Source organism: Eleutherodactylus coqui, chromosome 8, assembly GCF_035609145.1.
Source record: "Eleutherodactylus coqui strain aEleCoq1 chromosome 8, aEleCoq1.hap1, whole genome shotgun sequence".
Taxonomy (NCBI): Eukaryota; Metazoa; Chordata; class Amphibia; order Anura; family Eleutherodactylidae; genus Eleutherodactylus; species Eleutherodactylus coqui.
Window position 1 is genome coordinate 121,799,187 of NC_089844.1, and position 27,051 is coordinate 121,826,237.

General features: G+C 43.5%; 1 protein-coding gene across 1 annotated transcript; it reads right to left on the minus strand.

Moving 5' to 3' along the window:
- Nucleotides 1-63: 63 nt before the first annotated feature.
- On the minus strand, nt 64-25,204 carry NSMCE1 (NSE1 homolog, SMC5-SMC6 complex component). The gene is made up of 8 exons (XM_066576326.1): nt 25,146-25,204; nt 22,056-22,173; nt 15,329-15,450; nt 5,986-6,063; nt 4,528-4,674; nt 3,403-3,519; nt 1,232-1,352; nt 64-349 (listed from the first exon to the last, which is right to left on the minus strand). Exons 2-8 carry the CDS (start codon nt 22,165-22,167, stop codon nt 240-242), a joined length of 807 nt encoding a protein of 268 aa, XP_066432423.1. The 5' UTR covers nt 22,168-22,173; nt 25,146-25,204; the 3' UTR covers nt 64-239.
- Nucleotides 25,205-27,051: the final 1,847 nt, after the last annotated feature.

Below are 27,051 nucleotides of genomic sequence, written 5' to 3' on the forward strand. Positions count from 1 at the left end.
ACTACAGACTTTTAGAACAAAGCAGCCATGTTTTTCTAATGAAAAAAAAACAAAAAACACTAATGCCGCAGTAAATGATCGTAAGTCGTGTGCTTTCTTTATTTACCTATGAAACACTAAAGACTTACAAAAAACAAAGATTCATTTAACATTTAGATATGACATATTTCAAAGGTTTACAAGAAAAGCTAAATTGCTAATTTGTACAAAACTTTACAAACGATAAGGTCATGCGTTTGTCATGATCGTCTTGATCTGGTGGCTGCTGCTACGCTGCTTCCTCTCCTCCCTCCTGATCTTCTGTCTTTCTGGGATGTGGAAGGAGTTTGGGAATCACTTTGTGCCAATCCTGTGAAGTACATAATCCACATTTATTATTTATAATCCTATATGCGAGTCCTGCTTTCCAGGAAAAAAAAAAATTAAACACGATTGTAATCTAAAGTCCCGGAAAACCCCTTTATATATTTTGTTTTATTATATAGGTTGTCGCGTCATCACAACCCATTTTCATAGCGAAGCTAACAGTGGTTTAACTGATCAATTATGGCCTGGTTTCACGAGGTATCTGCAGTGAAAATGTAGTATTGCATGCTGTCCATTTAAATGAATTACATGGACAGGCCAGGATCACCAGAGCCACTGGTTTCAGCAGGATTCATCTCTGGCTCATGGAAGTGGGGATCCAAATCAGAGGGGTAACCCCTAATGACAGCCATATACCTAATAGAGATAATCGGTTTAATAAATAAATAAATGGAAAACCAGTTCAATATGCTGCGCAAACATAAAACAAGTCATACAGCCCTTATCTGTCCCCCCCATGCAGCACTGCTCCGCCCTTACAGCAGTGACAACCTCACCAATCCAAGCGACACGTGACTGCTCCAGCCAATCACGGCTCAATTTGGCTGGTGATTAACTGAAGTGGTCACATGTCTGGAAGCAGAGAACAGCATGGGCCCAGGTATCGGAAGAACAGGAACAGCAAAACATTCGATGAGCTGAATATGTCTTCTTTTATGTTTGTGGGGCACTCTGAACCATTTTTTTAATTTTTAATAAGGCATCTGGACAGGGATTGTTTTGAGAGAACTCCTTGAAATTTTCTGAAACCACGCCATTTTTCTTTTGTTGATGTGTAGGCTAAGGCACATTCCTTTTCAAAGACTGAAGGTACAACCAGTACATGTGCCCATCATATAACAATAGTCCTAATTAAGGGTATTACTGGGAATTTCCTGCGACCAGGCTTCAGCACACTGAGGACATCGTGGCTCAGCTTGTCCTTTGAAATACGTTGCCGTGCAAGTCAAATGAATCTTGATACCGCAGTTATCACAGAGCTGACCCTAGAAAGAGAAGAAAAACAACCCAATTCATATGTAATCCAACGAGTTGTAGTGAGGGGGCTCAGCCAACACACGCACAGGACAACAGAGGGTCCGTCGGCTCCCCAAATCATTGTACTTCCAATTCATAAAACAATTCTGCAACATCCGTCTTCATAACTCTACATTCTACTGATTCTCAGTTATCGTTCCTAGAAACGCATGAATAAATTGACAACTGGGTGTTACTAGTTGAGGGGTGACCCTACATAGTCTTCACATTATCCAATCAGTGCTGTCAGTCAACTTATTCATAAATTTCCAGCAGGAATAACAAAGGAACAGAACACCACAAAATTATAACAAGAGGTGCCCCAGAACAGTTATTTCATGGGCTCTGCACTACAGACATTCCAGGAGGGCAGACAGGTCCTCATCTAAAAAACTTCTTACCACAAATATATAATATTTGGGCACTCCAACCATGTATAGAATGAGTCAATTTATCCACAAATCCTTTAATAGTTGTTCTGTTGTGAGTAATGACCAGTTAAAAAGGAACCAGTAACCACTGGCTGGATAACCACTACTGGTGGGTTTTTATGCCCAAGTGAAAGCAACCCTCTACGTTCCCCTTAACCGGAGTGCGGACGTGATATTATTTGTAGATACATCTTCCTGCCTGTCCCTCTGGTTCCATGTGTCATTTTCAAGCAGCCAAAATTGCTGCTGCTATTTTCTAACTACACTATGAACTGCTCTGTGATTGGCTAGTGCTGATCATGGGAGCAGCGTTGGGCAATCACACAGCAGGTGAAGTACATTGGTATTCCGAAGGCTAGTTTCACAAAGGCGAGTGCGATATTGGCCGAGTTTCATGCTTGCAAACATATGAGGTACCCGCAGATGCAAGGCGTTTTTGTGTCAAGAACGCCTCCTGTCACTTCAGTACACATGCGTCAAAGGATCGGCAAGTGTTTCCCAATAGAAACCTCACATAGCATGCAGTGCAATGTGTTTTCCAGCCCCATTGAAAACAATGAGCGACACGTTCTGGGGGAACGCCCAAAGATAGGACATGCTACAATTTTTTCTGGCAGCGTGATTCAGTGGAAAAAAATAAATGATCGTGTATATGACCCTATTAGAAAGACTAGGGTTCATACTTGTGCGAGATTTGGGCTTATTGCAACGCAGAAATCTTGTGTGAAAGCGGCCTAACATTATCAATGTGCGATGTGTAATTAGAAAGTATAAGAATGACTGCCCACCTGGAATGGAGAGATAGCAGAGAAATTGATCTAGAGGTAAAATACCCCCTCCACTCTCTGGTGCCTGAATAGAATTTTGTCCTGAAACCAGAGGGTCAGTAGTATAGCCTAAGACCGCTTTCACATGGCACGTCTTATATTTGGGCGTGCCCTCGCAATGCCGATTGTTTTCAATGGGACCAGCAGCAGCATATGCTAGGTGCACATGAGTGCGATGCAATGTCTCCCATTGAAAACAACAGGAGACACTTCGCAATCCTCCACTGCGGCTGTCAGCAGTCACAGAGGATCGTCATTTCACCAAAGTGATGGGAGGCGATTTTAATATAGAAACTCCTCACATCCGCAAGGAAATCACATGTTGGAGATTTTGCACTCGCCCGTGTGATATTAGACTAAGAGTTTGCTCAGTTTTTTCCCCCAATCTTATTTGTCCTAATTCCCTTCCCACCTTATCTTACTTTCCCAGGAGCTTTGGTGTTGCACGGCTCACTATAAAAAGTGGAAATTTCCTTCTTAGTTAAATTGTTCACAGAAAAATACATTTGAGTACATTTAGACTGGGTGATAACACTCCTTGGACTAGTTAGCATTCCAACAAAAAATTAAGTTCTCAAAGGAAATACACAATAGCTCGTCATTCATGAAAAAAGCAGCAGAAACTTCAGCTGTTCCAGCTTATTATTTTAGAAGTTGCAAGGGTAAATCTCTACAGCAGAACAGTACAAAGGCGGCACGGTCCCCATTAGTAAAATATGATTCACATAAATATAATTCACCACTATCTACCAAGAGGTTACCTGAATAGCAATGTTGTGGCAGATATCACAGGTTTTGACAATGTCTTGGTATGTGCGCTGTATATAATGTTCCATTTCCATAATGCACCGAGTGTGAAGGCTGTACTCTCCATCTTTCTACAGATCAAGAGATGTATTAAAACAGGCAATACATTTTATTTTACACAAGCCAATGTACCATAAAAACAGTCACAGACTTTGTAAAGTGGAGGGGATAACGTTACGATCAGTGGAGGTCCAGCCACTGGGATCTCGAGAACAGAAGTCCTGATGGCGCCTGTATGAACGAAGCGAAGACACGTATGCGCACCATCACTCCATTTATTGCTGTGTCAGCACCAGAAATTGCCCTGTGAATAATTTTATATCTTGGGAATTTGAACAATAATCATCCTGCATAAATGCCTGCAGCGATTGAACGAGAATTGTTCAGTCGTTCAGTTTCTGCATGCAGAAAATTGAACGACTGTCCGTTTAGTCTGAAAGGAGGCCTGCTTCTCCTCCTTGCCAGTAGTGCTGTGAGGACAGGAGTGAGCATCACTGGGACAAGTTGCTGGGCATCATTTGTCGGACAGCTCGTCCCGTGCAAATGGACTACAAGTAATAAAGAGCATTGTTATGTGTGATGATATACGTGTCTAATACCTGGCTTTGACACAATGATTATCGCTCAAAAGATGTCTTTTGAGTGACTTGAGCGATAATCGTTGTGTGCAATTAGCAAGTTTTGAGTGATCACTTTGCGCTCCGAGCGAGGTATGCAGAAGACAAGACCGCTTGTCTGCTGCATCCAGCTGTTCTCTTCTCTGAATATTCAGCTGTTCTACAGCTGTGCGCTCTGTGCGAGGTATGCAGAACATAACTGGAGCGGTGTGTTCTTCATACTCCGGCTGTGTTCACGGAGCAGGATATAGCTGAAATACTAGTATCAGCTGTATCCCACTGTGAACTCCTGCTAAGGCTGATTGTTCTCTTTCAGAATTCTGAAAGAGAACGATCAGCGATTCGTTGACGAAAACTTCATGATATCAGTGCAGTTAGACCCAACGATTCTCAAAAGACGTCTGAGCGATTTTTGAGCGAGAATCATCGAGTCTAAAGGGGCCTTAGGAGTGAGCATCTTACCTCAATCAGCCACTTTTCATGTACAAAATCCTGAAGCAGCTGCTCAACCTCTTTTTTCTTCATTTTCTTGGTTTGTAGTTGGTCTGCGAGGTTTAAAATGTTTGTTGAAGATGCAAACCCATTGTCTGAGTCTATTATCAGGTCCATCTACTCAGGATCGAGTGTGAATAGAAATGAAAAGAAACAGAATTATCTAATCTCAGACTTCTCATTGTCATTGCAAAAAGGTTATTAACAACATTGTGTTACAAGCAGGAAGCCGGACCACTACCATAATAGTGAACTTAAAAGATATACAGTGATCCTTTGCTATATCACGGTTTAATGATTGCATCACGGATTTTAGATAGACTATATATAATTCTGTTTTTGCAGAGTTTTTTGCTAGATCGTGGAATTTAGCTGTACATACAGGAAATACAGTACGCCACTAGCACCTGCCAGCGCGAGATTGTACACGGCACACTATTAGCTGATAGAATGTGTTCTGCATCGGGCGCTGATTGGCTCACGGGTCGCAGCATTGCTCTGTTTGTTCACTTTGGCGATTGTTTGGCAGTTCACCCGACAGATTAATTTTTGTAAATATAATGCCGCTACTTTGCTGTTTTTCACGTATTGCGGGGGTCTCTGGAAAGTTACCCCCGCGATAGATGGTGAATCACTGTATACTGTTTTCAGGTGGAAAAGAGACAGGAACAATTACCTGCAACCCTTTTACTGACTCAATAATAGTGCAAAAAAGCCCCAGTTGTGACCCTATATGAAGATTTCCACTTTTCAGTTGTGATGCCTCTAACAAGGATGCAATAGGTTGTCACAAAATGGGCAGCAGTAACAGAAGGCCAGCAAGAAATTACCAGTTTCATAGAGCTGCTTCTATGGGAATCGTGTTTGAAAACCACAAACAAGCTATTGCTTTCAGCTTTCATTGTGGTTGATTTTTCACACATTGAAGTTAATGGGTGAAAAATAAAAAACTGTGAAACAAAAACAGCAAACAGACCGGACACAGTTGCACTAGTAGTCACAATAAAAAGACGCAAATTATTATGCTCTAATGTCCAAATTGCCTGCATGATTTTCTCCCTCGCCCTGGCACGTTCAGTCATGTAAATACAAGAGCTCTTCAGGCTATGACATCCACAGAAAACTATAGAATCATTTACAACAAATATAGGGTTATGATGAAGCGTATCTTATGTTGTACAGCAAAATGAGGTACATCAACCTCCAGGTTCTGACCTGTTTTAATATAGGACTTTCTAAGTTAGAGGCGGTTAAACACTAGATGCTTACATTTTTTTTTTCATTCATTCATTCATTCTGAGAAATCCTGGAATCTGGTGATATTACTACATGAATGCCCTTTACAGATCCATCAAAAGGATCCACTTTTCCACAAGGGCTTGCACAACAAAAATTCTGATTACCACATAACAATAATACAACACTTACCGTCTTTCTAAATAATTCCAGTTCGTTCTCTGCATAACACGTCGCCATTTTAGTAACGTCATTTTCTGCAATGTTCACCTAAGGAATAAGCAAATAATGATTAAGGCCTCAGTCACACAGGCGTTTTTTCGCGTGATTTGCGGATCGCATAACGGAATGCGCATCCACAAATCGCATGACCGGGGCCGATGATTCGCTGAAAAATCTGCACCTAGTAGCGTTTTCAGCGAAACGGCCCAGCGCTGCCTGGCAGAGAAGAACGATGTTCGCCCAATGAATTCAATGGAGCCGGCAATACAGCCGGCTCCATTGAAAGCAATGGGCTGCTGGCAAGCGCTGTATGAATTTTCGGGGAAATTTCGCTGTATGAATTTTCGGGGAAGGGCTTAAAAGATAAGCCCTTCCCTGAAAACCATCCTGCAAATGTGCGCAGATAGGCGCATTATGCGATTCGTTGTGTCCTATAATTTATTGCACATCCGCATAAAAAACGGACATGTGGGGGGGGGGGGGGCGTGGCCAGCGACCAAGATGGACGGTCGCATCTGAGTGAAGCTCCCCAGGGGATCCCAAAATCCTGCAAATATCCTGGCCGCTCCCCCTTAATTTATCCACCGGACCTGGCACGAACGCTGCCCTAACCCAGCTGCGGTTGCTGGCTCGTGCTGAGGAGCCCACCTCCCTCCTGAACTCCCCTGTGCGAGGCGGGCGCTGGCGGGAACGGCCGGCGCGCCAACACCCTTTACTGCCGCCACTGTCCTCAGACCCGCACTTGGCACCCGACAGGTACCTGCAACCCCCCCTACCTCCGCTGACGACAGGCACGAACCTCGCTCCTCGACCGGGGGAAGGGCGCCGGAGCGACACCGAGGGAGACCGCGCGCCGACACCCCTTCACCGCCGGACCCGGACATACCCGACGCGGCGCTCCATTGCGGGACTCTGCCACCACCGGGTGAGTGCACCATCCACCACCCAACCCCTGGAGCGCCCTGCGTCGGACGAGAGCGGCGCCGGAGCGGTCCCCGCGCTAACACTTACAGCAACGCCGCCACTGCCCCCGGTCCCGCGGCCAGCGCCGGAGAGCCCCGCCGGATCTCCACAGCTCGCCTCCCTCCACCTCCGCCGACGAGCGGAGGACGGCCCGAGCCCCGCTGGACGACCTGCGCTTGAGGGGAGCTGGGGAGGCAGAACTGCATATCGGCACCCCTTCACTGCCAACTCTGAGCACGTTGGATACAACGGGCTGCCTCCAACCCCTACAGGAGCTAGTGTGCAAACAGCGCTAATCAGACCCCGCTGAGGGAACTGAACAGACACCACGCTCGTCCTGGACCGTACAAACCAGAGATAATGAAGCCGACTCGGGACAAAATTCAGAACCTACACTGTGTCAACTACTAGAAGCCATAAATACTTGCAAGTCCTCCCTTACTGGGAAAATAGATGAAGTTAAAACAGACGTCACCTTATTACGACAAGATTTACAAAACATGCGGGGCAGGATGCACGAAATGGAAGACCGAATCTCGAAAGTAGAAGATACCCTACATCCGCTCCCAAAAGCAGTCCAAAAAGCCGTGAGGCAAGCAGAATTCTGGCAATCCAAAACGGACGATCTTGAAAACCGGCTTCGTCGTAATAACGTACGTATAATAGGCCTCCCAGAGAGAGCCGAAGGCTCCCAACCAGAATCCTTTGCAGAAAACTGGATCAAAAATATGCTGGGCGAGGACACCTTTTCAGCCTCCTTTACGGTAGAAAGAGCCCACCGAGTCCCGACCAAACCACCAATACCGGGCGCCCCACCGCGGCCATTTTTGGCAAGAATCCTGAACTGTAGAGACCGGGACACAATACTGCGCCAGGCCAGGCTGAAAGGTCCCCTTAAATATAACAACGCGGCGATCTCTATTTTCCCTGACTTTTCAGCGGACTTGCAGAAACAAAGAGCCTCTTTCATGGACATTAAAAAGAAACTCCGAGACAGAGGCATTCAGTACTCCATGGCATACCCAGCCCGCCTACGGATTGTGGCGAACGACAAAGTGATCTTTCTGCAATCCCCAGCTGAAGCCACGGAGTGGCTCCACATGCATCCGGTGTCACCCGAGACGGAATAACCCGTGCAGCAATTTAAAGATAACGTAAATTTCTTTTCTTTAAAGTATACCCAGATTTATGATTCACTGGCTTACAGGTGATAACATAAAGAAAAAGAACATGTTAAGGAGCTGCAGACCTCCTTTAATTACAGTTGGGCTCTGAGGTACCGGCCGACAGCCCAGCTACCGCCATAGCGGTAATAGCCTATGATCTGTAGTCCGGAATTAATCCCCTATAGGCCAGAAGAATATCCCCAACTCACAACAACAGCTACTCTCAACCAGATTGTAGCTTACTTCTTTTCCTAAATCTAAATACCCGCGACATATTCATGTCAAGCGGAGTGTTAATTGTTTAAAATGTTATAAATGTGTACTAGTTGAGGTACAAGCAAGTCTGTGCTGGTATAATATTCCTTCCTTAATGCAAAAAGAAATAGATCCCCACTACCCAAAACACCCGATTAAGCCATATATTACAATATTTTCTAATGTCACTGATGTGTCTTAGCTGGAATGTGAGAGGTCTGGGCGCTGCTAACAAACGCAAGGCGGTCTTTTCACACATCAAACATTTTAATCCCCACATCGTGGGCCTGCAGGAAACTCATCTCACTGCAGATAAAGCAGACTCCCTTAAAAAACCCTGGGTACAATGGACGAGCCACTCCTTCCACACCTCTCTCTCCAGAGGGGTCTCTATACTTATACATAAATCACTGAGATGGAACCCCATAAATATAAAAAGAGACCCTGATGGCAGATTCGTGTTTGTGTATGCCGAAATTGACTCTAAACCATACGTCATTATGTGCATCTACAACCCACCCCACGACAACCTCCACCTTTTACAGGCGGCAATAACGTTCGCCCATCAGTTCCCCTCGGCGTATATTATCTGCATGGGGGATTTCAACCGGGTAATGAACCCAAATAAAGACAGACTCCACTTGTCTCCTAGACCACACACCCCAAATAACTCCCCAATGCAACAACTCGTTGAAAGTATAGGATGGATAGACCTCTGGCGCTTAAAACACCCAGACACCCTTGAATTTACATGCCATTCCACAGGCCAAAACACACTGTCAAGAATCGATTACATACTATCTTCCCCGTCACTGGCACTCTATGCAACAGATGTAACACACTGCCCACGAGGCACATCGGACCACAGCCCAATACTATTAACCCTTAAATTCCCCAGCTGCAGACGCGCCCCCACCTGGAAAATACATCCTTTTTGGCTCAAACTCCTAAAAACTAACGACCAAACCCCAATACATATTTCAATGTTTCTAGAGGCCCATGAGAGTAACACCCATTACGCCCTGAAGTGGGACACCTTTAAGGCATACCTTAGGGGAAGCCTCAAATCAGCCATTTCCTATATTAAAAAACTAACATCTCAAACCGACAAAGAACTCGAGACCCAAACATCAGAAGCCGAAAAAACCTATGCGCCAACCCCACAGATTTTAATAGAACAAATTGGCTCGGCCTATACAAAATCCAAATACACGAAAAAACCAAACGTAAACTATTCTTTACGAAACAGCACTACTTTGAATTGGGTAACCAATCAAGCCATCTACTGGCGAATCTCATCAAACAAGAAAACCAAGCAAATACGATCCTAAAAATCCAAAACACGCAGGGCACAGAACTAACAGATGCACAATCCATAACAGCTCGTTTCCAAGAATACTACGCAGACCTCTATAAGTCATCCTCAGACAAATCGCTCCCGGACACCCTTAATTATCTACAAGATCTAAAATTTCCAACACTCTCAACCGAACAAATAGAACAGCTGGAAGCCCCAATAACAATAGAGGAAATTCAACAAACAATTAAAGATATGGCACCCAATAAATCCCCCAGACCCGACGGCCTCCCAATAGAGATATATCGGAAATACAGCGACCAAATAATCCCACTTCTACACGAAACCCTTCATCAGGCCCAACTGGGAAAGTCTCTCCCCCCTTCTCTATATGAAGCATCTATTATAGTCCTTTTAAAACCTGACAAGGACCCAACGGACTGCAACTCATACCGGCCCATCTCATTAGTAAATGTAGACTATAAAATCCTCACCAAAGTCCTTGCTACCAGGCTGAACCAAGTAATATTATCCATTATACATCCTGATCAAACGGGTTTCATGCCAGGTAAATCCACCCCAATTAATATTCGAAAAGTACAAACGGTGATCCAGCTGGGCAGGAAATACAACATGCCTTGGGCCCTTGTCTCACTAGACATGAAAAAAGCATTTGATTCCCTGGAGTGGAATTTTCTGGAGGCCTGCCTAACTCGCTTCGGGTTTGGCCCCAAGTTCAGACAATGGATCAATATCATATACAAATCCCCAAAGGCTAATGTAATAGTGAATGGGGTCCCCTCGGCAGAATTCCCACTCACGAAAGGCACCCGTCAGGGATGCCCATTATCCCCAGCTCTGTTCGCCATAGCCATAGAAGCCTTGGCAATCCGGTTGAGATCTTCCAATAACGTGACGGGTATCAGATGGGGGGAGTGGAGAGTAAGGTGAGCTTATACGCGGACGATACCATTCTTTTTCTATCAAACCCGGAAGCCTTCTTCTCCCAAGCCATGACCTACATAGACCAATTCTCCCAATTCTCCGGACTATTTGTGAACTGGACCAAGTCCACAATTCTGTATACTGACCCTAACCCAAAAACTGATCCCCATGTCATCAAATATAACCTTGCAACAGTCTCTAAGTTTAGATACCTAGGGATAATCATGTCGCGCGAATACCATAGTGCCATAGACCATAACATTATTCCCTTACAAGAAACTCTAAGACACAAATTTAAGAAATGGGCCAAATTACCATTATCAGTAGCAGGCCGTATAAACCTAATCAAAATGGCGATTCAACCTAAATGTTTATATATATTTCAACATATGCCACTACAGGTCCCCAAACGGCTCTTTCAATCCTTTAACTCCCTCATCATGTCATTTGTGTGGAACTCCACCCGCTCTAAACTAAGCCTCATGACACTACAAAGGCCAAAAGACCGAGCGGGGATGGCCCTCCCAGATCTCCAATTATATTATCTAGCAGGACAGCTGAGGAACATCCAACCATGGTTCCGTTCCAAAAAGATGCCCACGGCAGACAGCTACTTGGCGGAACAAGTAAAAGGCAATAACCTACTAAACTACTTAGAATTCCCAGAATGCTCAAACTCAGCTGAAGTATTACCTCTACACAAGCTGGCACTCAGTGTTTGGAGAGAAGTTAAAAAACTACAAAAGTTCCACGACGTGATGTCAGATCTCCCTCTTTGGGACAACCCCGGGCTGACCGCCTTGCTATCCATCCCAGACACCCACTATTGGACCAACCTGGGAATCACCACGATAGGTGACATATATAAGGAAGGAGTGTTCCCTACATTTACCCAGTTATGCGAGCAGCTCCAGACCCCGCAACTGCAATTATTCAGTTTTTTTCAGCTGAGACATGCGCTGAACACTCAATTCCCTCCGACCTCTACCCAAATATCAAAATTCCCCACGATCGGCATACTAAAATCACAGGGCCCCAAGGGTCTGATCTCAACCCTATACACACACCTACTCTCAGCAAAGCTAAATTCTAATCCAACCCCCGCCTTCGACAAATGGAAAATCTGTATTCCTTCCCTGACACCGGAAGAATGGACAGAAATAGAGGAATCCCACCTAACAGTATCCCCTGCTATAAACAACAAATTGATTCAGCTATATATTATCCATCAATCATATATAACCCCTAGCCGTTTATATAAAATGGGAAACACTCAGTCAAACTCCTGCCATAGGTGTAACCAACCGAACGCGGACTTTTGGCATCTAATTTGGAACTGCCCAGCTATTAAGGCTTATTGGTCCAACGTAATAGTCCGAATAAACCAACTACTAGTACCTCCCCATACCATAAACACAGACCCTAAGATAATTCTGTTTGGAATACTGGAGGAGGAGCACTGGCCAAAATACACCTCCATATTTCTTAAAGAAGTACTTTTCCTAGCACGAAAAGAGATAGCCATGCACTGGATGGCCACGGACCCACCCTCGACCACACAATGGATTCAATTGGTAAACTCGATAATCCCATACGAAAAAATTATATATCAAAAGAGAGGGTGCCCAAGCAAATACCATAAGATCTGGGGCCCATGGCTGGAGTCCTACTCCACGCTATCCTCAGACTAAACAACATATCAATAAATAAAAACACGACCAGCACGGATTGCTTAAGGTTAATATGTTAATGTTTATTTAGTTATTTCAAACTCTAGATATGAACAATACCAAGATCGATACTGTTAAATAAAAAATAATAAATATGTGAATAAAACATGAAGATACAGCTAAAGTAAATTCCAGCCGAAAATACTAAGGGCAGTGTTAAAATGCATTGTTTTCTGTTTTTTTTTTTCTCTCCTAGTTCAGCAAAGCCCACAAATGCATAAACAAGTATATGTATGACATGAGACTGAACTTTAACATTCTACATTTTCTTTTCCTGTATCGTACAATTTATGTGATAAATAAAGTGAAGTTAAAAAAAAAAAAAACGGACATGTGCCCGCTCCCATTGGGATGCATTGGGCCTATATATACACACGGATCGCATGTGCAAATCACGCGAAAAACCGCCCGTGTGACCGAGGCCTAAGAGCAAAGCATTTCAAAGCCAGAATTCTATCTAACAACAACAAAAAAAATCTACTATATCTATCCCTTCATTAGGACACTTGATGTCGGCTAATAACAGGAAAAAAAAAAAGTGTTCAAAGGTAAATCTAGTTCTGGGCTTAGCAGCCCGGTAGCAGAGTTATTAGTGACAGTCACGTACTCCTGTATGCACTATCGTGCAGGGAAGACTATCACTAATGATACCACCCACTGGACTCATAATGACAGAACATTACAAAGTTATACCGGATCTTTTAGCATAAGATGATATATGAATTAGCCCAATCCTGCTTTATAAATTGCAGCCCACAGATTACACGGCACAATGTGACAGGTTCCCTTTAAAATGATCTTTTAATATCTCAGATACAATGCAGAAAAGTACACTTTTCAAGGTCTGTGATTTGGGAACACCCATGAATACACTCTGGCACAGATCAGACATTCTAGTTATTTGGAAATTGATACAGTAATAACATTTTCCATAGAAAATAGTGCCAGATTTCCAGGACCGGAAGTCATCTTGTAAGTGTAACATAGAACGATAAGAAACTACTCCATGTTAGCAGATCACATGGGTCCACAGAATCCTCAGGCACAGTCTGCAAGTTATTATTTTAACTCAGAAAACCCTTATGAGTCAGATGATCAAATTTCCAAAGACTCTGCAAACCTTTTTTTCTATTAAAACAGAAAAACTAGCCGAAAGCTAGCGCACATACACTCCTGAGATCCCGGCAATCAAATTTAGGGTATGAGCACACAGCGAAATCACCAAGGATTTCGGCCTCAAAAAAAACACTTAAAAAAAAAAAATTCAGCAGATTTCTGCCACATATGCGCATGCGGAATTTGCCCTGTCCTATCAGCCTTATGGTTGCCTTCAAAGGGCTGATTTTAAATGCATAGTAAGGGTTTGTTCACATAAGCGTATTTGCACAGCATATTACACGTGTAATATGTAGTTAATAGAACCTATGGATTTCAATTGGTTTGTTCACATGAGCGTGTTATTTCACGCAATGTGCGATCGCATGAAAAAGTATGAGACATTACGCACCACAATAGGCCACTGAAGTGAATGGGTGAGCGCAAATATACAATGAATTCACAGGAAACGTGTGTTTTCACTGTGTATTTGTGCACTATTTTGATAAACCCATATGTTGTTTTTTTTTTGCGTCCGCAAAAACGATTTTTGGTCATGCAAATAAGCAGTGTATTTGCATGACCGAAATGCGTTTACACCAATGTGAAATAGCCCTAATAGAGACCCACCATACTGGCCCCAGGAGTAATAGCAATCCCCTTATTGGTCTCTGGCCAGCAACATCCCTACAGGCTTTCCACCCACCCAGCCGCTGCTAAGTCGCTGACCTCTGACGTCGGCGTCTGTGCTGTGTACAGGACGGTGCACATAGACACGTGGGGGGAGAAATCAGCGGTCACAGATTCTGTACTGCTGCTGCCGGACTGGAGCTGCAGGTGGGGTGAGTAGAATTCCTGTTAGGAACCTGCAAATGGCTGTGTAATCTGCAATGTGTAAGCGCAGCCTACATAATATTCGTGGAACAGCTCTGAGCAACCACAATGCAGGATCAACGAGAAAAACCATGATGCCAATTTTTCTTATTCGTCACAGCCTAAAAAAAAAATCAGTTGAGAAAAATGAATAGACTATTGTGTGGGCTTAAAAAAGATATTCTTTCACTGAAAGAAAATGAAGACTCCGTTCACATAGGTGTACCTATGTATTATAAAACTACATTTAAAAAAGAGCAATTGACTACGATTTCCAAAAAAACTGGAATCTAAAGTATTTTTATTTTATGTAATACGAGCCAATAGCAGACACATGTATATCGACATACAGAGTCACATGTCTGTATCATACATTTGATAGCACATTTCAAATGGACATGCCAAACAAACTCCAAATCCAGTGTGCAAAAAAACCATCTTAAAAGGGGTCTGTCCCAACGACAGACTGCAGACCTTCTTGTAACTACTTAATAAATGTTCCTGCACTCCGTACAACAGTGTGCTGATAGGAGACCTGGATCCAGTTCTTCAATAATGCAAGGAAAATCTGCTGCACTACAAAGTATGCAATTCTTATGATTTATTGACACATGAAGTAGTCCAGGGCGCTAATGTAATTCACTAGTGTTGTTAATACATGACAGCCTGATGTTTTGTTCATAGGACCATTTTCAATAGGATGGCAATAGTCCGGGCAATGTCTCTGCTTTGCCATCATGATGAAAAATATCCTGCGGCAGAAATGTCCATACTAATGTCTGGCTGTCATTTAGTAACAATGAATTATACTAATGCCATGGACTTATTCATGGGTCAATAAACCAAAATAATTATATACTTTGGAGTGCTGTGGTTATTCCTTGCATTAAGATTACAGACCTTAATGAGGCAGGTAGACTTTATGAAAATTTTAATGAAATGTAGAAGACTGTGTGACATAGTGTAAGGGAAAAGAACAAGTAACGTACCAGGGCATAGTATCTTCTCCCGTCATTTTCATCTGTTCCTTTTCTAATTTGCATAAACAGAGGCTGCAAATGTTTGTTGATCACACCAATAAAATCATCTAACTTGTCATGGGCGTAGTGAACTGAAACAACAAAATGGGAAATGTGGATTTTTTAGAAACAACACCTCTCACCATTCAGCATTTGCATTAAAGCAAAATCATTAAACAAAATAATAACACCCAATCTGAACATCATTGAAAGGAAAAGGGTGCGGCTTTTTGACATTGCTGTTCCTGCTGACGGGAGGGTCGATGAGAAACAACAGAAAATGACTGAATATGAAGATTTGAAAGTTCAAATGCAGCGTCTCTGGCAGTGGTGGTCCTAGTGGTAATTGTCACACTGGATGTTGCTCCTAAAGACCGTGACCGCCACTCGAAACAACTCAATATCGACAATATATACATCTGACAATTACAAAAGGTGGCGCTGCTGAGCATGCCAACTGCGTTTTATGCCGATGAATAACTCAATTATTTTTTCTTTGCTCGGGACAATGAAAAAAATAATAAATTTGTCAACTGTTTTTTACAATGTATTTTTATAGCGTCCACAGTGTAGTATATACATGTGTACCTTTATTTAACGGGTCATTACGATTATGGCAACAATGGCAACAAATGCAAGCTGCCTGTTCACAGCCGAGGCGGAATATCGCTAGCCATATTCTGCCGCGGAGGAGCAGGGGGGAGAACTAACATGTCTCAGCGGTCAGCGTATTTGATAGATAGGCTGACAGCGGAGAATCGCGGCAAATCGCAGCATGCCACGTTGGACGTTGGGCTGCGATTTCCATAGTTTTTTTAAAATTCGTTTTATTTTGAAAAAGGCATTGCAAAATACAGAATGAAGAAAATTTTGTTAGATACATCCTTATTCATATATACATTTTCCGTTATGATTAAATCAATGCAAATTTTGTTACTGTATTTCTTAGATTACTTAACAACAATAAACTTTACAACTTTTTTTTTCCTAACCAGTTCTGCTCTGACTTATTTCAGTCTCAATGAAAAAACTACAGTGTGAGTCTGCTGACACTTGGCTTGAGGGGGGGGGCGGGGGGGAAGTAGAGGGAGAAGAGAAAGGGGGGTTGTAGAGGGAGGGAGGGTGTATAAATCAGGCCTCGAGGCTCATTCCATAGATACGGTAGAGAGGGAGTCGATCCACATCCCCCATATTTTCCTAAATTTCGCCAGGCATCCCCGGTTTTAATAGATAACTTTCTCGTAAGAGGTTACGGTATTTACCACTTGGGTCCAATGTAGGATTGAAGGGGTTTCCATAGCCATCCACTTCATGGCTATTACCTTGCGGGCCAGGAACAGCACCTTTTCCAGAAAGGTGCGGGTGTGGTGTGGCCACACCTCCTCCTCCAGTAGGCCAAACAACGCCACCCTGGGGTCTAGGTCGATAGCCAGTGGGGGAGGTAATAGTGTGTTTATGAGGTCAGTAACTTCCGACCAGTATTCATTAATTAGAGGGCATTCCCATATCAAGTGCCAGAAGTTTGCCTCTGGTTGGCGACATCTGTGGCAAGCATTTGAGGACGCAGTGCCCATTTTGTATAGGCGGCTAGGGGTAAGGTAGGCCTGGTGCGTTATGTATAGTTGGATTAATTTGTTGTTTACGGCGGGGGAAACTGCCAAGTGGGATTCGGAAATGTCCTGCCACTCCTCGGGTGTGAGGGATGGAATAGCTTGCTTCCATTTATCATATGCTAGAGGCGGGTTGAGGGCTATTTTTGCCGAGAGGAGATGTGTGTATAGGGCCGAGATTAGCCCCCTAGGTCCCTGAGACTTGAGGATGCCAATTGTGGGGAACTTGGATACATGTGTTGAGGCGGGCGGAAATTGGGAGTTCAAAGCGTGTCTTAGCTGGAAAAATCGGAATAGTTGGAGATGCGGGGACTGCAACCTGTCGCGTAGCTCTGTAAATGTAGGGAATGCTTCATCTACGTATATGTCACTTAGTGTATGTACCCCCTGAGCCATCCAATATTGTGGATCTGGGACTGATTGTAAGGCGGTGAGACCAGGATTATTCCAAAGGCGGAGCTCGGGTATTATGTCTTGGTATCGTTGCAGTATCTTCACCTCCCTCCACACGCCAAGGGCCAGTTTGTGGAGCGGGACCATGTCGGTGGGGTTAGTGTATTGCGGGAATTCTAAGAAATTTAAGAGATTATTACCTTTTACTTGCTTCGCCAGTTGTTTATCTGCTGTGGGCAGTTCCCCGTCTAGGACCCAGGCCCGTATGTTCCTCAATTGTCCTGCCAGGTAATAGAGTCGGAGGTCCGGGAGGGCCATTCCAGCTTGCTCTTTGGGCCTTTGTAATGTCGACAGGCTTAGTTTGGAACGGGAGGAGTTCCATACAAAGGAGATGATAAGGGAGTTTAATGACTGGAAAAAGCGTTTGGGGACGGTTACTGGCATGTGCTGCAGTATGTACAAGCATTTGGGTTGGATAGCCATTTTAATGAGATTTATGCGTGCAATTTCCATAGTTAAGTCTATGGAAAGTGTTCACTGCATTACCTACGGCTGGATTATAGCCGATAATGCAGTGACATATCACCCGTGGACAGGAGCCCTTAGTGAGATTTTATTCTGTTTTACCACTTTTGCAAAACCCTTTTTTTTAAAGAATTCTTGTGAAGTAACATTCCAGGACCACCACATTTTTATTTTTCAGTCGATACAGCTGTATCAGTCTGTTTTTGTGGGACAACTCGTAGTTTTTATTGCCACTATTTTGAGGTATATATGATTTTTAAAATTAGTTTTTATTTCTCTTTCAGCGAAGCAAAATGATCAGAAAACTGCTATTTTGGCGCTTTTTTTTATAGCATTTACAGTGAAGGGTAGATTATGTAATATTTTATAGTGTTGGTTGTTATGGATGAGGCAATACCAATTATGTTTATTTTTTTTTCTTCTTTTAAATTTTTCAGTATTTAAAGCCTTGTGTAGGGTAAAAAAGTGCTTTAAAATAACACTAAATGCATGCCAGTAGCCCTAATAAACAATTTAACCCGTTCCAATCCAGTGTCAGACCTCATCTGATTTTGAGATTTCCTTGCATAGCTCCGATGTCAGGCAAGAGCTGTCCAGCATTGTGTTAGGAACATATGCTATACACTTTCTATGCACAATTATAGGATGCCTTTGCATGACACTGAGATAGATAGATATCATTAGAAATGAATAGAGTATTATTATATAAATTTAATATTAGTATACATACATCTATAGGATTACTACAAGTGATATTCCCAATGTGAAATACTCATAACTCACATTTACATTTTCAAAAAATTGCTAATAAAATCATCATGACATCATTTTATGTGTTTTGTTCAGTAATTCCAAGCAATTTACAACGCACTTTCGCACCCAAATTAGATTGGAAAGGGTTAAATTAGAAAGGGCTCTGTTTGTCCCAAACTGTAATGTCCTTTTCCTGCAGAACCAACAGAGCTCGTCCTAAACTACTGAAACGCAGATGCAGCGTCACCAAAGTCCAAGAATCCCTCATGGATATTTGATTACCAGAATATGTAAAAAGCGACGGCATCTATCCGGATGTGAAGTTATAAAAATAGTCTATTTATCCAGCATAAATGTGACGAATGTCGCTTTGACCGAAATAAGGCTTTTGTCAAGCATGATAAAGACCTAGTTCAAAATGAAGCGTGCTACATATTTATGTTTGCAGTATAGAACCTGATGGACTCCATTTCAAGTCAATGGGTTGTCATATAATGGATCCAGCACTGCATTTCACTTTTCAGTGTAAACAGAAACCACAATGCAAGCATGAACAGAGACTAAAGGCCCATTTTACACATAATTATCACTAAAAGCTTGTCCCGAATTTGAGCGATAATCGTTCAGTGTGAATGTGAAAAGGAAAAAAAAATGCTCACCAGTCGTTTGCGGTTGTTTAACCCCTTCCTGCTATAGGACGTAGATACGTCCTGCAGGGTATATATGAAGGGGGATCATGGGGCGATCTATCTTCATGAAGCGCAGGCATCGGCTGTTTATTACAGCTGACACCCGCTGGCAATAGCTGCAATCAGCCGCCTGGCTGACGAACGCTATAAACCCTTTAAATGCTGCTGTCAATTCTGACAGCCTTTTAAATCCCCCCAAACGTCCCGTACTGCTCCCCGTGATGAGATTCCAGGGACCCGTGCGGGTGTCATGGCAGCTGAGGTCCTTCTGAAAGGCCCCAAGGCTGTCTTAACCCCTTAAGTGACGGAGCTTTTTTCCATTTTTGTTTTTTCCTACTCCCTTTTAAAAAATCGTAGCTCCTTTATTTATCCATCGACGTCGCTGTATGAGGGCTTGTTTTTTGCGGGACGAGTTGTATTTTTCAATGGCACTATTTATTGTACCATATAATGTACTGAAAAACTTTTAGAAAATTCTTAGCGGAGAGAAATGGAAAAAAAACGACATTCCACCATCTTTCGGTGCGTCCTGTTTCTACAGCACACAAATTGCAACAAAAACGACCTGATATTTTTATTCTATGGGTCAGTATGATTACTACGGTACCAAACTTGTATAGTATTTTTTTTGCTGTAGTACTTTTATTTATTTTTTTTAAGATATTTAATTTTTTTCAATTATTTTCTGCGGTCATTTTGTGCGCGCAATACCTTTTTTATTTTTTCATCGACGTAGTTGAGCAAGGGCTCATTTTTTCCGGGATGTCCTGAAGTTTCCGATAGTATCAATTTGGCATACATATGACTTTTTGATCACTTTTTATTGCGTTTTTTCTGGGAGACAGGGTAACTAAAAAAGTGTATTTCTGGCGTTCTTTATTTTCTTTTTCACACGACGTTCACCGTGCGGGAAAAATAATGCGCTACTTTGATAGATCGGACTTTTACGGATGCGGCGATACCAAATACATATTTTTATTTTATGATTTTGATTTTTTAATAATGGATACGCAAAAGGGGGGTGATTTAAACTTTTATAACTTTTTTTTTTTTTAAACAATTTAAAAAACTTTATTGATCTTTTTTTTAACTTTACTTTGAAGTCCCCCTGGGGGACTAACATGCGATGCTTTGATCGCTCCTGCAGTATGACGTAATGCTATAGCATTACGTCATACTGCTTTTTTACAGGCAGTCTATGAAGCCACCCTGTGTGGATGGCTTGATAGGCAGTCTGCTAAGGCAGCCCTGGGGCCATTCATTAGGCCCCCGGCTGCCGTGACACCTGCACGGCTCCCCCGATCTCACCGCGGGGGGGCCGTGCGGGACCCCCGAACAGCGTTCGGGATATTTAAATGCTGCTGTCAGAATTGACAGCGGCATTTAAAGGATTAATAGCCGCGATCGGCCGAACGGCCGAGCGCAGCTATTGCCCGCGGGTGTCAGCTGTAATAAACAGCTGATGCCCGCGCTGTATGGAGGGAGATAGCGGCGCTACCTCCCTCCATACACGTCCTGCAGCAGCAGGACGTAGTTTCCCGATGGGGCGGTCGTTAAGGGGTTAGCAGACTGCCTACTAAGCCATCCCCGTGGAGTGGCTTGATAGATTGCCTGCCCGATCGCAGTGTGATGTAATGCCATGGCATTACATTATACTGCAGGAGCGATCAAAGCATCCCTAGTTGTTGTTCCCTGTGGAGGCTAAAAAAAAAAGTAAACATCCGAATAATAAAATTTTACTAAATATTTTTTTAAAATGAAGTTCAAATGACCCCCCTTTTGCCATATTTATAATAAAAGAATCTAATTAATAAAAAAATACACATATTTGGTATCTCCGTGTCTGTAGAAGTCTCATCTATCAAAGTAACTATTTACCCCGCACGGTGAATAAATAAAAAATAAAGAACGCCAGAAATGCACTTTTTTTGGTCACCCTGTCTCCCAGATAAAATGCATTAAAAAACGATTTAAAAGTCATATATATTTTAAATATGGTATCAACGCAAACTATAGGACATCCCGCAAAAAATAAGGCCTCACACAACCATGTCGACAGAAAAATCTAAAAGTTATTGCGCACAGAAGTTGGCGGCAGAAAATAATTTAAAAAAATGTAATGTCTTTGAAAAAAAATAAAAAGTAGTACAGCAAAAAAAAAAAAAAAAACTATATAAGTTTGGTATCGTAGTAATCGTACTGATCCATAGAATAAAGTTATGTCATTTTTGTTGCAGTTTGTGCGCCATAGAAACAAGACGCACCGAAAAATGGCGGAATGTTGAGTTTTTTTTCATTTTACTTCACTTCATATTTTTTAAAGGTTTTTCAGTACATTATATGGTACATTAAACAGTACATTTAAAAAAATACAACTCTTCCAGCAAAAAACAAGTCCTCATACAGCAGCGTTGATGGGGCGACGAAAATGTTAAAAAAAAGGGCCGCATCATTAAGAAGTTAAGCTGCCTTTTCAGTCAGCTTAAAAACCCTCGTTGGCTTGCTGGTTTCTTGTCCTGTGTAAACACTACCCACTCAGTGCTTCCCATAGGAGGTTAAGCGCCGAGCGAGAAGCCTGCGAGCCGGTGGCAAGACGTTCAGTTTATATGCTTGGCACGAGCGCAGACGACCTTAGCGGTGACGTCAGCGCTCGTGCAGTCGTTTAGAAGAATGTCGGCCCGTGTGAAAGACTGCATCTGAGCAATAGAAAGATAACAGTGTACTAACCTTTGTGTACCTCACAGCAATGTCTATGCAATGTCCTTACGGCTGAATCTTCCATAATCCCATGGGACATAAGTACTTGAAGAAATCGCTGCTGGCTTTCGTTGAGCGCCATTCTTTACTGTGGAATACATAGCAGAATACATTTATTGTTATGAACTGTATGTCCCCAACATACGTAACGGGCCGGATGCAGTAATCACACTGGCTTCGTAATCACTTGGTTATTCATTTCTGTTAGAAGCATTCTGACATTCTGGAAATGTTCATCTGCATGAAGATAAAGAATGGACTCCTGCGTGTAATTAATATAAAATAATTAGCTCCCTCTGTCACCCCTCAGATCCCCATGATGTGATCACAGGACCCCAATGGGTTGCTATTAGAGATGAGCGAACGTGCTCGTTTAGAGCAATTACTCGATCGAGCATCGCTTTTTTCGAGTAACTGCCTAATCGGGCGAAAAGATTCGGGTGGCTGAGAACATAGGCAGTACATCGCGCTCCCCGGACACAGCTTTCACAGGAGATTCCTTCATTCCCGTAAAATAGCCCATCGCCAGTGTAAGGCCGGCCTAAGGGGTCACAGCGATTTTCCATATAAACCAAAACTATTGTAATCTACTCTCCATCCTGACCAAGTCCCTGCACTGCATGTGCGACACATGGGTGCCTGCATTGTGGTATGTTCACACGGCGGATCGGGGATAACTTGCCGATTAGTCTGAACTCACTGCTGAGACTCCCCTGCCCCCTTCTACCTGTCACAGCAGGGGGCGCCTTCTCCCCACAGTGATATCACTATGAATGGAGCAATGGCCGAGCATGTAGTCACTGCTCCATTCATTTCAAGAAGGCTGAGGGAAATACCTGAGCATCCATTCAGTCTGCACCTGACTGCGGGGAACACGGGACCCCTGTTCTTGAGATTGACAGGCGTCTCAGCATTGAGACCCTCACTGACCAGCAAGTTATCCCAACTTGCAAGATTTCTCTCCTCGCTCTCCCCCACCCCTCTCCATTGACTGTACATAGCAGCTGTTCAGTACTGAACAGCTGCTATTTACACTTAGTGATCAGCTTATCGCCCATCGTATATGCTGTATAAACGATGGACGATGAGCTGATCACTCAGTGTAAATAGCAGCGGTTCAGTACTGAACGGCCGGGAGAGCGAGGAGAGAAATCTCCTGCCGCCCCGCTGTGAGCCACCAAGTATGTGCGGGGACAGGTGTTGGGCATCGCCGTTCATCCCGTCTAAACGGGCCTTAAGGCCTCCTTGACGCGAGTGTATGTGTACTTGTGTGCGCCTGCTTATTTGTGGAGTGAATGATGCTATTTTGCGTGCGCATTGGCGTACTTTATTGTACTTTTTGTGGGCGGCAAACAAAGACGCTCCAACTAAAATGGCTAATTACTCTAATGAGTTCCAGATGTGGTGTTCTTCCTGCATCTCCTAGTACATTATGCGCACCTTTGCGCATCTCCACTGACTACTATGGGGACTTTGGATGTGTAAATGCACAGAAAAATTAAGCGCACAGTTTTTTTTTTGTTCGACTCAATCGCGCAGGAAACATACGCGCACAGAAGCCAACCGCTGTGTATTGTGCGCGCAAATTTTGCTGTGCAAATACACCCGTGTGAGGGGACGTAAATCTGCATTTGCCTCTGTGGCCAATTATTTGCATAGCCACAGCAGAAGTCTATGGGCAAGTGCGAGCATGGCAGTCTGAAGTGTGTCAGACTTTGGTGATACGTGTGGACTACACCGAGGGATGCCGCAGCAACGGAAGAGCGGGTGAATAAAAAAAAAAAAAAGCACCATAACTTAACATTCTTTTAAACGGGATGATTTGTGCTAGAAACAGTGGATTCAGGCGACAATCGTACCACGGCCGCTGACAGGGCGCCAAGCGAGAAATCACTTATCTGTTGGAGTCTCTTGGTTTTAGCAGCACAACTGTGTAAACAGGAGCCGCGCAGTGTCTGTGAATGGAGGTGAGCCGGACGGAATGATCGCCGGGCGCTTCGCCTCCATTCGCCTGAACGACTATCACATCCGTGGTACAGAAGAAGAAGGGAAAATACAGGTTCGTGGGGCTGCCGGCTGCGGTCACTGACGGAATCCGCTGTGGGCAGCGGCTCTGCCGTGTGCAGCCAGCCTTAGTTTACGGCGCTGTTCAGACGCAGCAGGCTCCCTTTAAACTCTGCTACATCTGTACTGTAACGTTTGGTGTCGCAAGCAAAGTGGCAGCACAGCCTGAACGCCCCGCGGGGAGCCGCTTAATCTGCATGCGTGTTTCGTATGAATCGCTGCTTGTGCGAACAGGGCTCATGCTGCGTGGTAAGCGGAGAAATAGGGCGTAACTACTGACTCCATTCCCCGTGTATTACACACCAAAATCACGTTCAACTGAATGAGCCCTCGAGGCACCGGCACACTGGCGATGAAATCGCGCAATTTTCACAGGATGCAAAAGTGCGTGCAAAGAGAACTAGGAAACCAATGATTTTCAATGGTTCCTTCCCATTTGCGATGTTTTCAGCGTTCGGCCTCCTGTCCACGGACGGATCTGCATTGCGGAGTACGGAGCGCGATTCCACCTCCAGACCCCGCAACCAATCCAGCGCCGCAGCTTGCGATGGAAAAACACGATTTCCTGCCCACAAGCGGAGAAGAAATCGCAGCATGACGGCTTCTATTGAAGTCAACGGAAGCCATCCGTCCAGCGGCCGCTCTGCAGTCATCAATGCAGAATGGCCACAGGAGCCGCGTCATCGCCATGGCAACTGCGCAGCATTCTCTGTACTTGTGGACGAGATTTTCAAAATCTCATCCACTTTGCTGCTACTGGAAACGCCGCAGTTTTTCCGTGAGGGGGTCCGCGCAACAAGCCCACCCCTTGTGACCCGGCCTTACAGGGCCAACAGATACAGGTCTGACTGACAGAAACAGTCCTCCTCCTCTCTGACTAACCATATATACATGCTCGGCCTGTCACACCCCGTATATATATATAGTACTATACATTGCAGCACAGACTACTCCTCCACCGGCCGGCACCGGAGGGGAGTGGGGCTCATACACTACCGGACTTGGCGGGAACACGGCGTCACCGAGTGTCGGCCTCTTAAGTGCGCATGCGCACTGTCCAGTCTACTTCTGCGCACGCGTAGAAATTTACACACCGTAAGAAAGTTTGATGTAGTATACAGATTGACCCGTAGATGGCAGCATAGCCCCGGGAACTGTACTTGTAATTGGAAGTGCATGCTGCTGTAGGTAAGTCACTGGAAAAGATGCTTCTGGAGCTCCACTTTTGGATCCTGAATGCTTTGATAGCATTAACCCCTTAAGGGCACCACGATTGTTGGACGATTCTCCTCTCCAATTTTCAAAAGCCACAACTTTTTTTCTTTCTTCTATCAACATGGGCTTATTTTTTATGTGGAAACTGTAGTTTTTTATTGGTACGATTTTGGGGTAGATGATTAATGTATTGCAAAAGTTTTTTGTTTTTTTTTAGGGGAAGGGAGAGAAAAAACACATTAATGCTGCCATTGTTCTTTTAAAATTTTATTTTACTCATGCATCATAAATGACATGACAATATTTTTTTACGGACTGGTACATATTACGACGATAACAGAATTATGATTTTTTTTTTCAGTTTTGCACAATAAAAATCCTTTTTACTGATTAGGGTTTTTTTTGCATTGTTGCATTCAAAGTCTCCTAACATTTTTATTTTCCCATGGACGGAGCTCTGTGATGGCTTGTTTTTTTGCATGACAGGCTGCAGTTTTTATTGGTACCATTTTGGGGTACATACAGCTTTTTTTGTTGTTGCATTTTTTTATATCAAATATGTGTCTTTTTATTTTCTTTTTTTATACAAATAGGGAAAAGTGCACAAAAAATGGAGTATTTATATTTTGTAATGTTTTTTTACAGTATTTTTATTTCTTTTCTTTACATTTTTTATGTTCCTGTAGGGGACTTGATCCATAAAAGCTCTGATCACTATGATAGTAGCGATCATAGATCATGGCAGGCCCGGACACCATTGCGGTGAGCCGATGATGTCACAGAGGGAGCATGCTCCCTCTGTGAACCCTTTACATGTCGCAGTGTATATGCAGCATATAAGGGGTTATGAGCAGGGATTGGTGTTCTCATAGATCCCCGCTCTTGCAGTGGAAGATCGGCTATAAATCACAGCCGACTCCTGTGGCGCGGGTTCACTTCTGAGCCTGCACATCCGTTGTACAGACAATCAAATATAAATAAAGCCAATTAGGGAGTCGGGAAGGAATTTTTCCCCAAAAAGGGCTAATTGGCTTCTGGCCCTGGGGTTTTTTGCCTTCCTCTGGATCAACACAGTAGGATAGACAGGCTGGACTAGATGGACAATGTCTTCATTCGGCCTTACATACTATGTTACTATGTTACTATGTTACACCGTTGCCCACCGAAAAACTATAAGCCATCCTTTTCTGTCGTAGACTGTAGTATCCCTGTTAGAAAAATCTACTGTTACTCAAACCCCCAAAATGATCAGCGCTATTTCCTTCACAGCTTAAAAAAAAAAAAAGTCCCCATTTAATACTTGACTTGACATAGCGGTCCTTTCCTGTGTTACTATTCTTATAACGTGTTTCAACTGTTTTCGGTTGCAGGACTTTTTATTATATAAACTATGTTTATTTGCAGTCTTTTGTGAGCTAATCTCATTACTCTATTATACATGAGTTTGGGGCTGAAAATCCCCTCGTGTAACACATGGGCTGAACTAAGTGGAGGGTTAAAGGGGTTTTCTGGGACTTCGCTATTGATGGCCTATGCTTTTTTTGAAAGTGAAGAGGAGAAACTAAAAATGAAAAAAAAAATTGGCGCGTCGTTAAGAGGTTATAGATTTGGCGGCAGCAAATCTTCACCAAATTCATGTGGGTTAGCTACTGAAGAATTCCCTACAGATTTGCTGTACTGTAAGCTT

What these genes read in the sequence shown, in the direction of transcription:
- NSMCE1 (XM_066576326.1), bottom strand. Translation starts at nt 22,167, where the DNA reads ATGGCGCTCAACGAAAGCCAGCAGCGATTTCTTCAAGTACTTATGTCC. An exon ending in TGGAATTATTTAGAAAGACG is followed by an intron (nt 4,675 to 5,985) that starts GTAAGTGTTGTA and finishes GATCCTGAGTAG; the next exon opens with ATGGACCTGATAATAGACTC. An exon ending in ATGAAAAGTGGCTGATTGAG is followed by an intron (nt 3,520 to 4,527) that starts GTAAGATGCTCA and finishes CTTGATCTGTAG; the next exon opens with AAAGATGGAGAGTACAGCCT.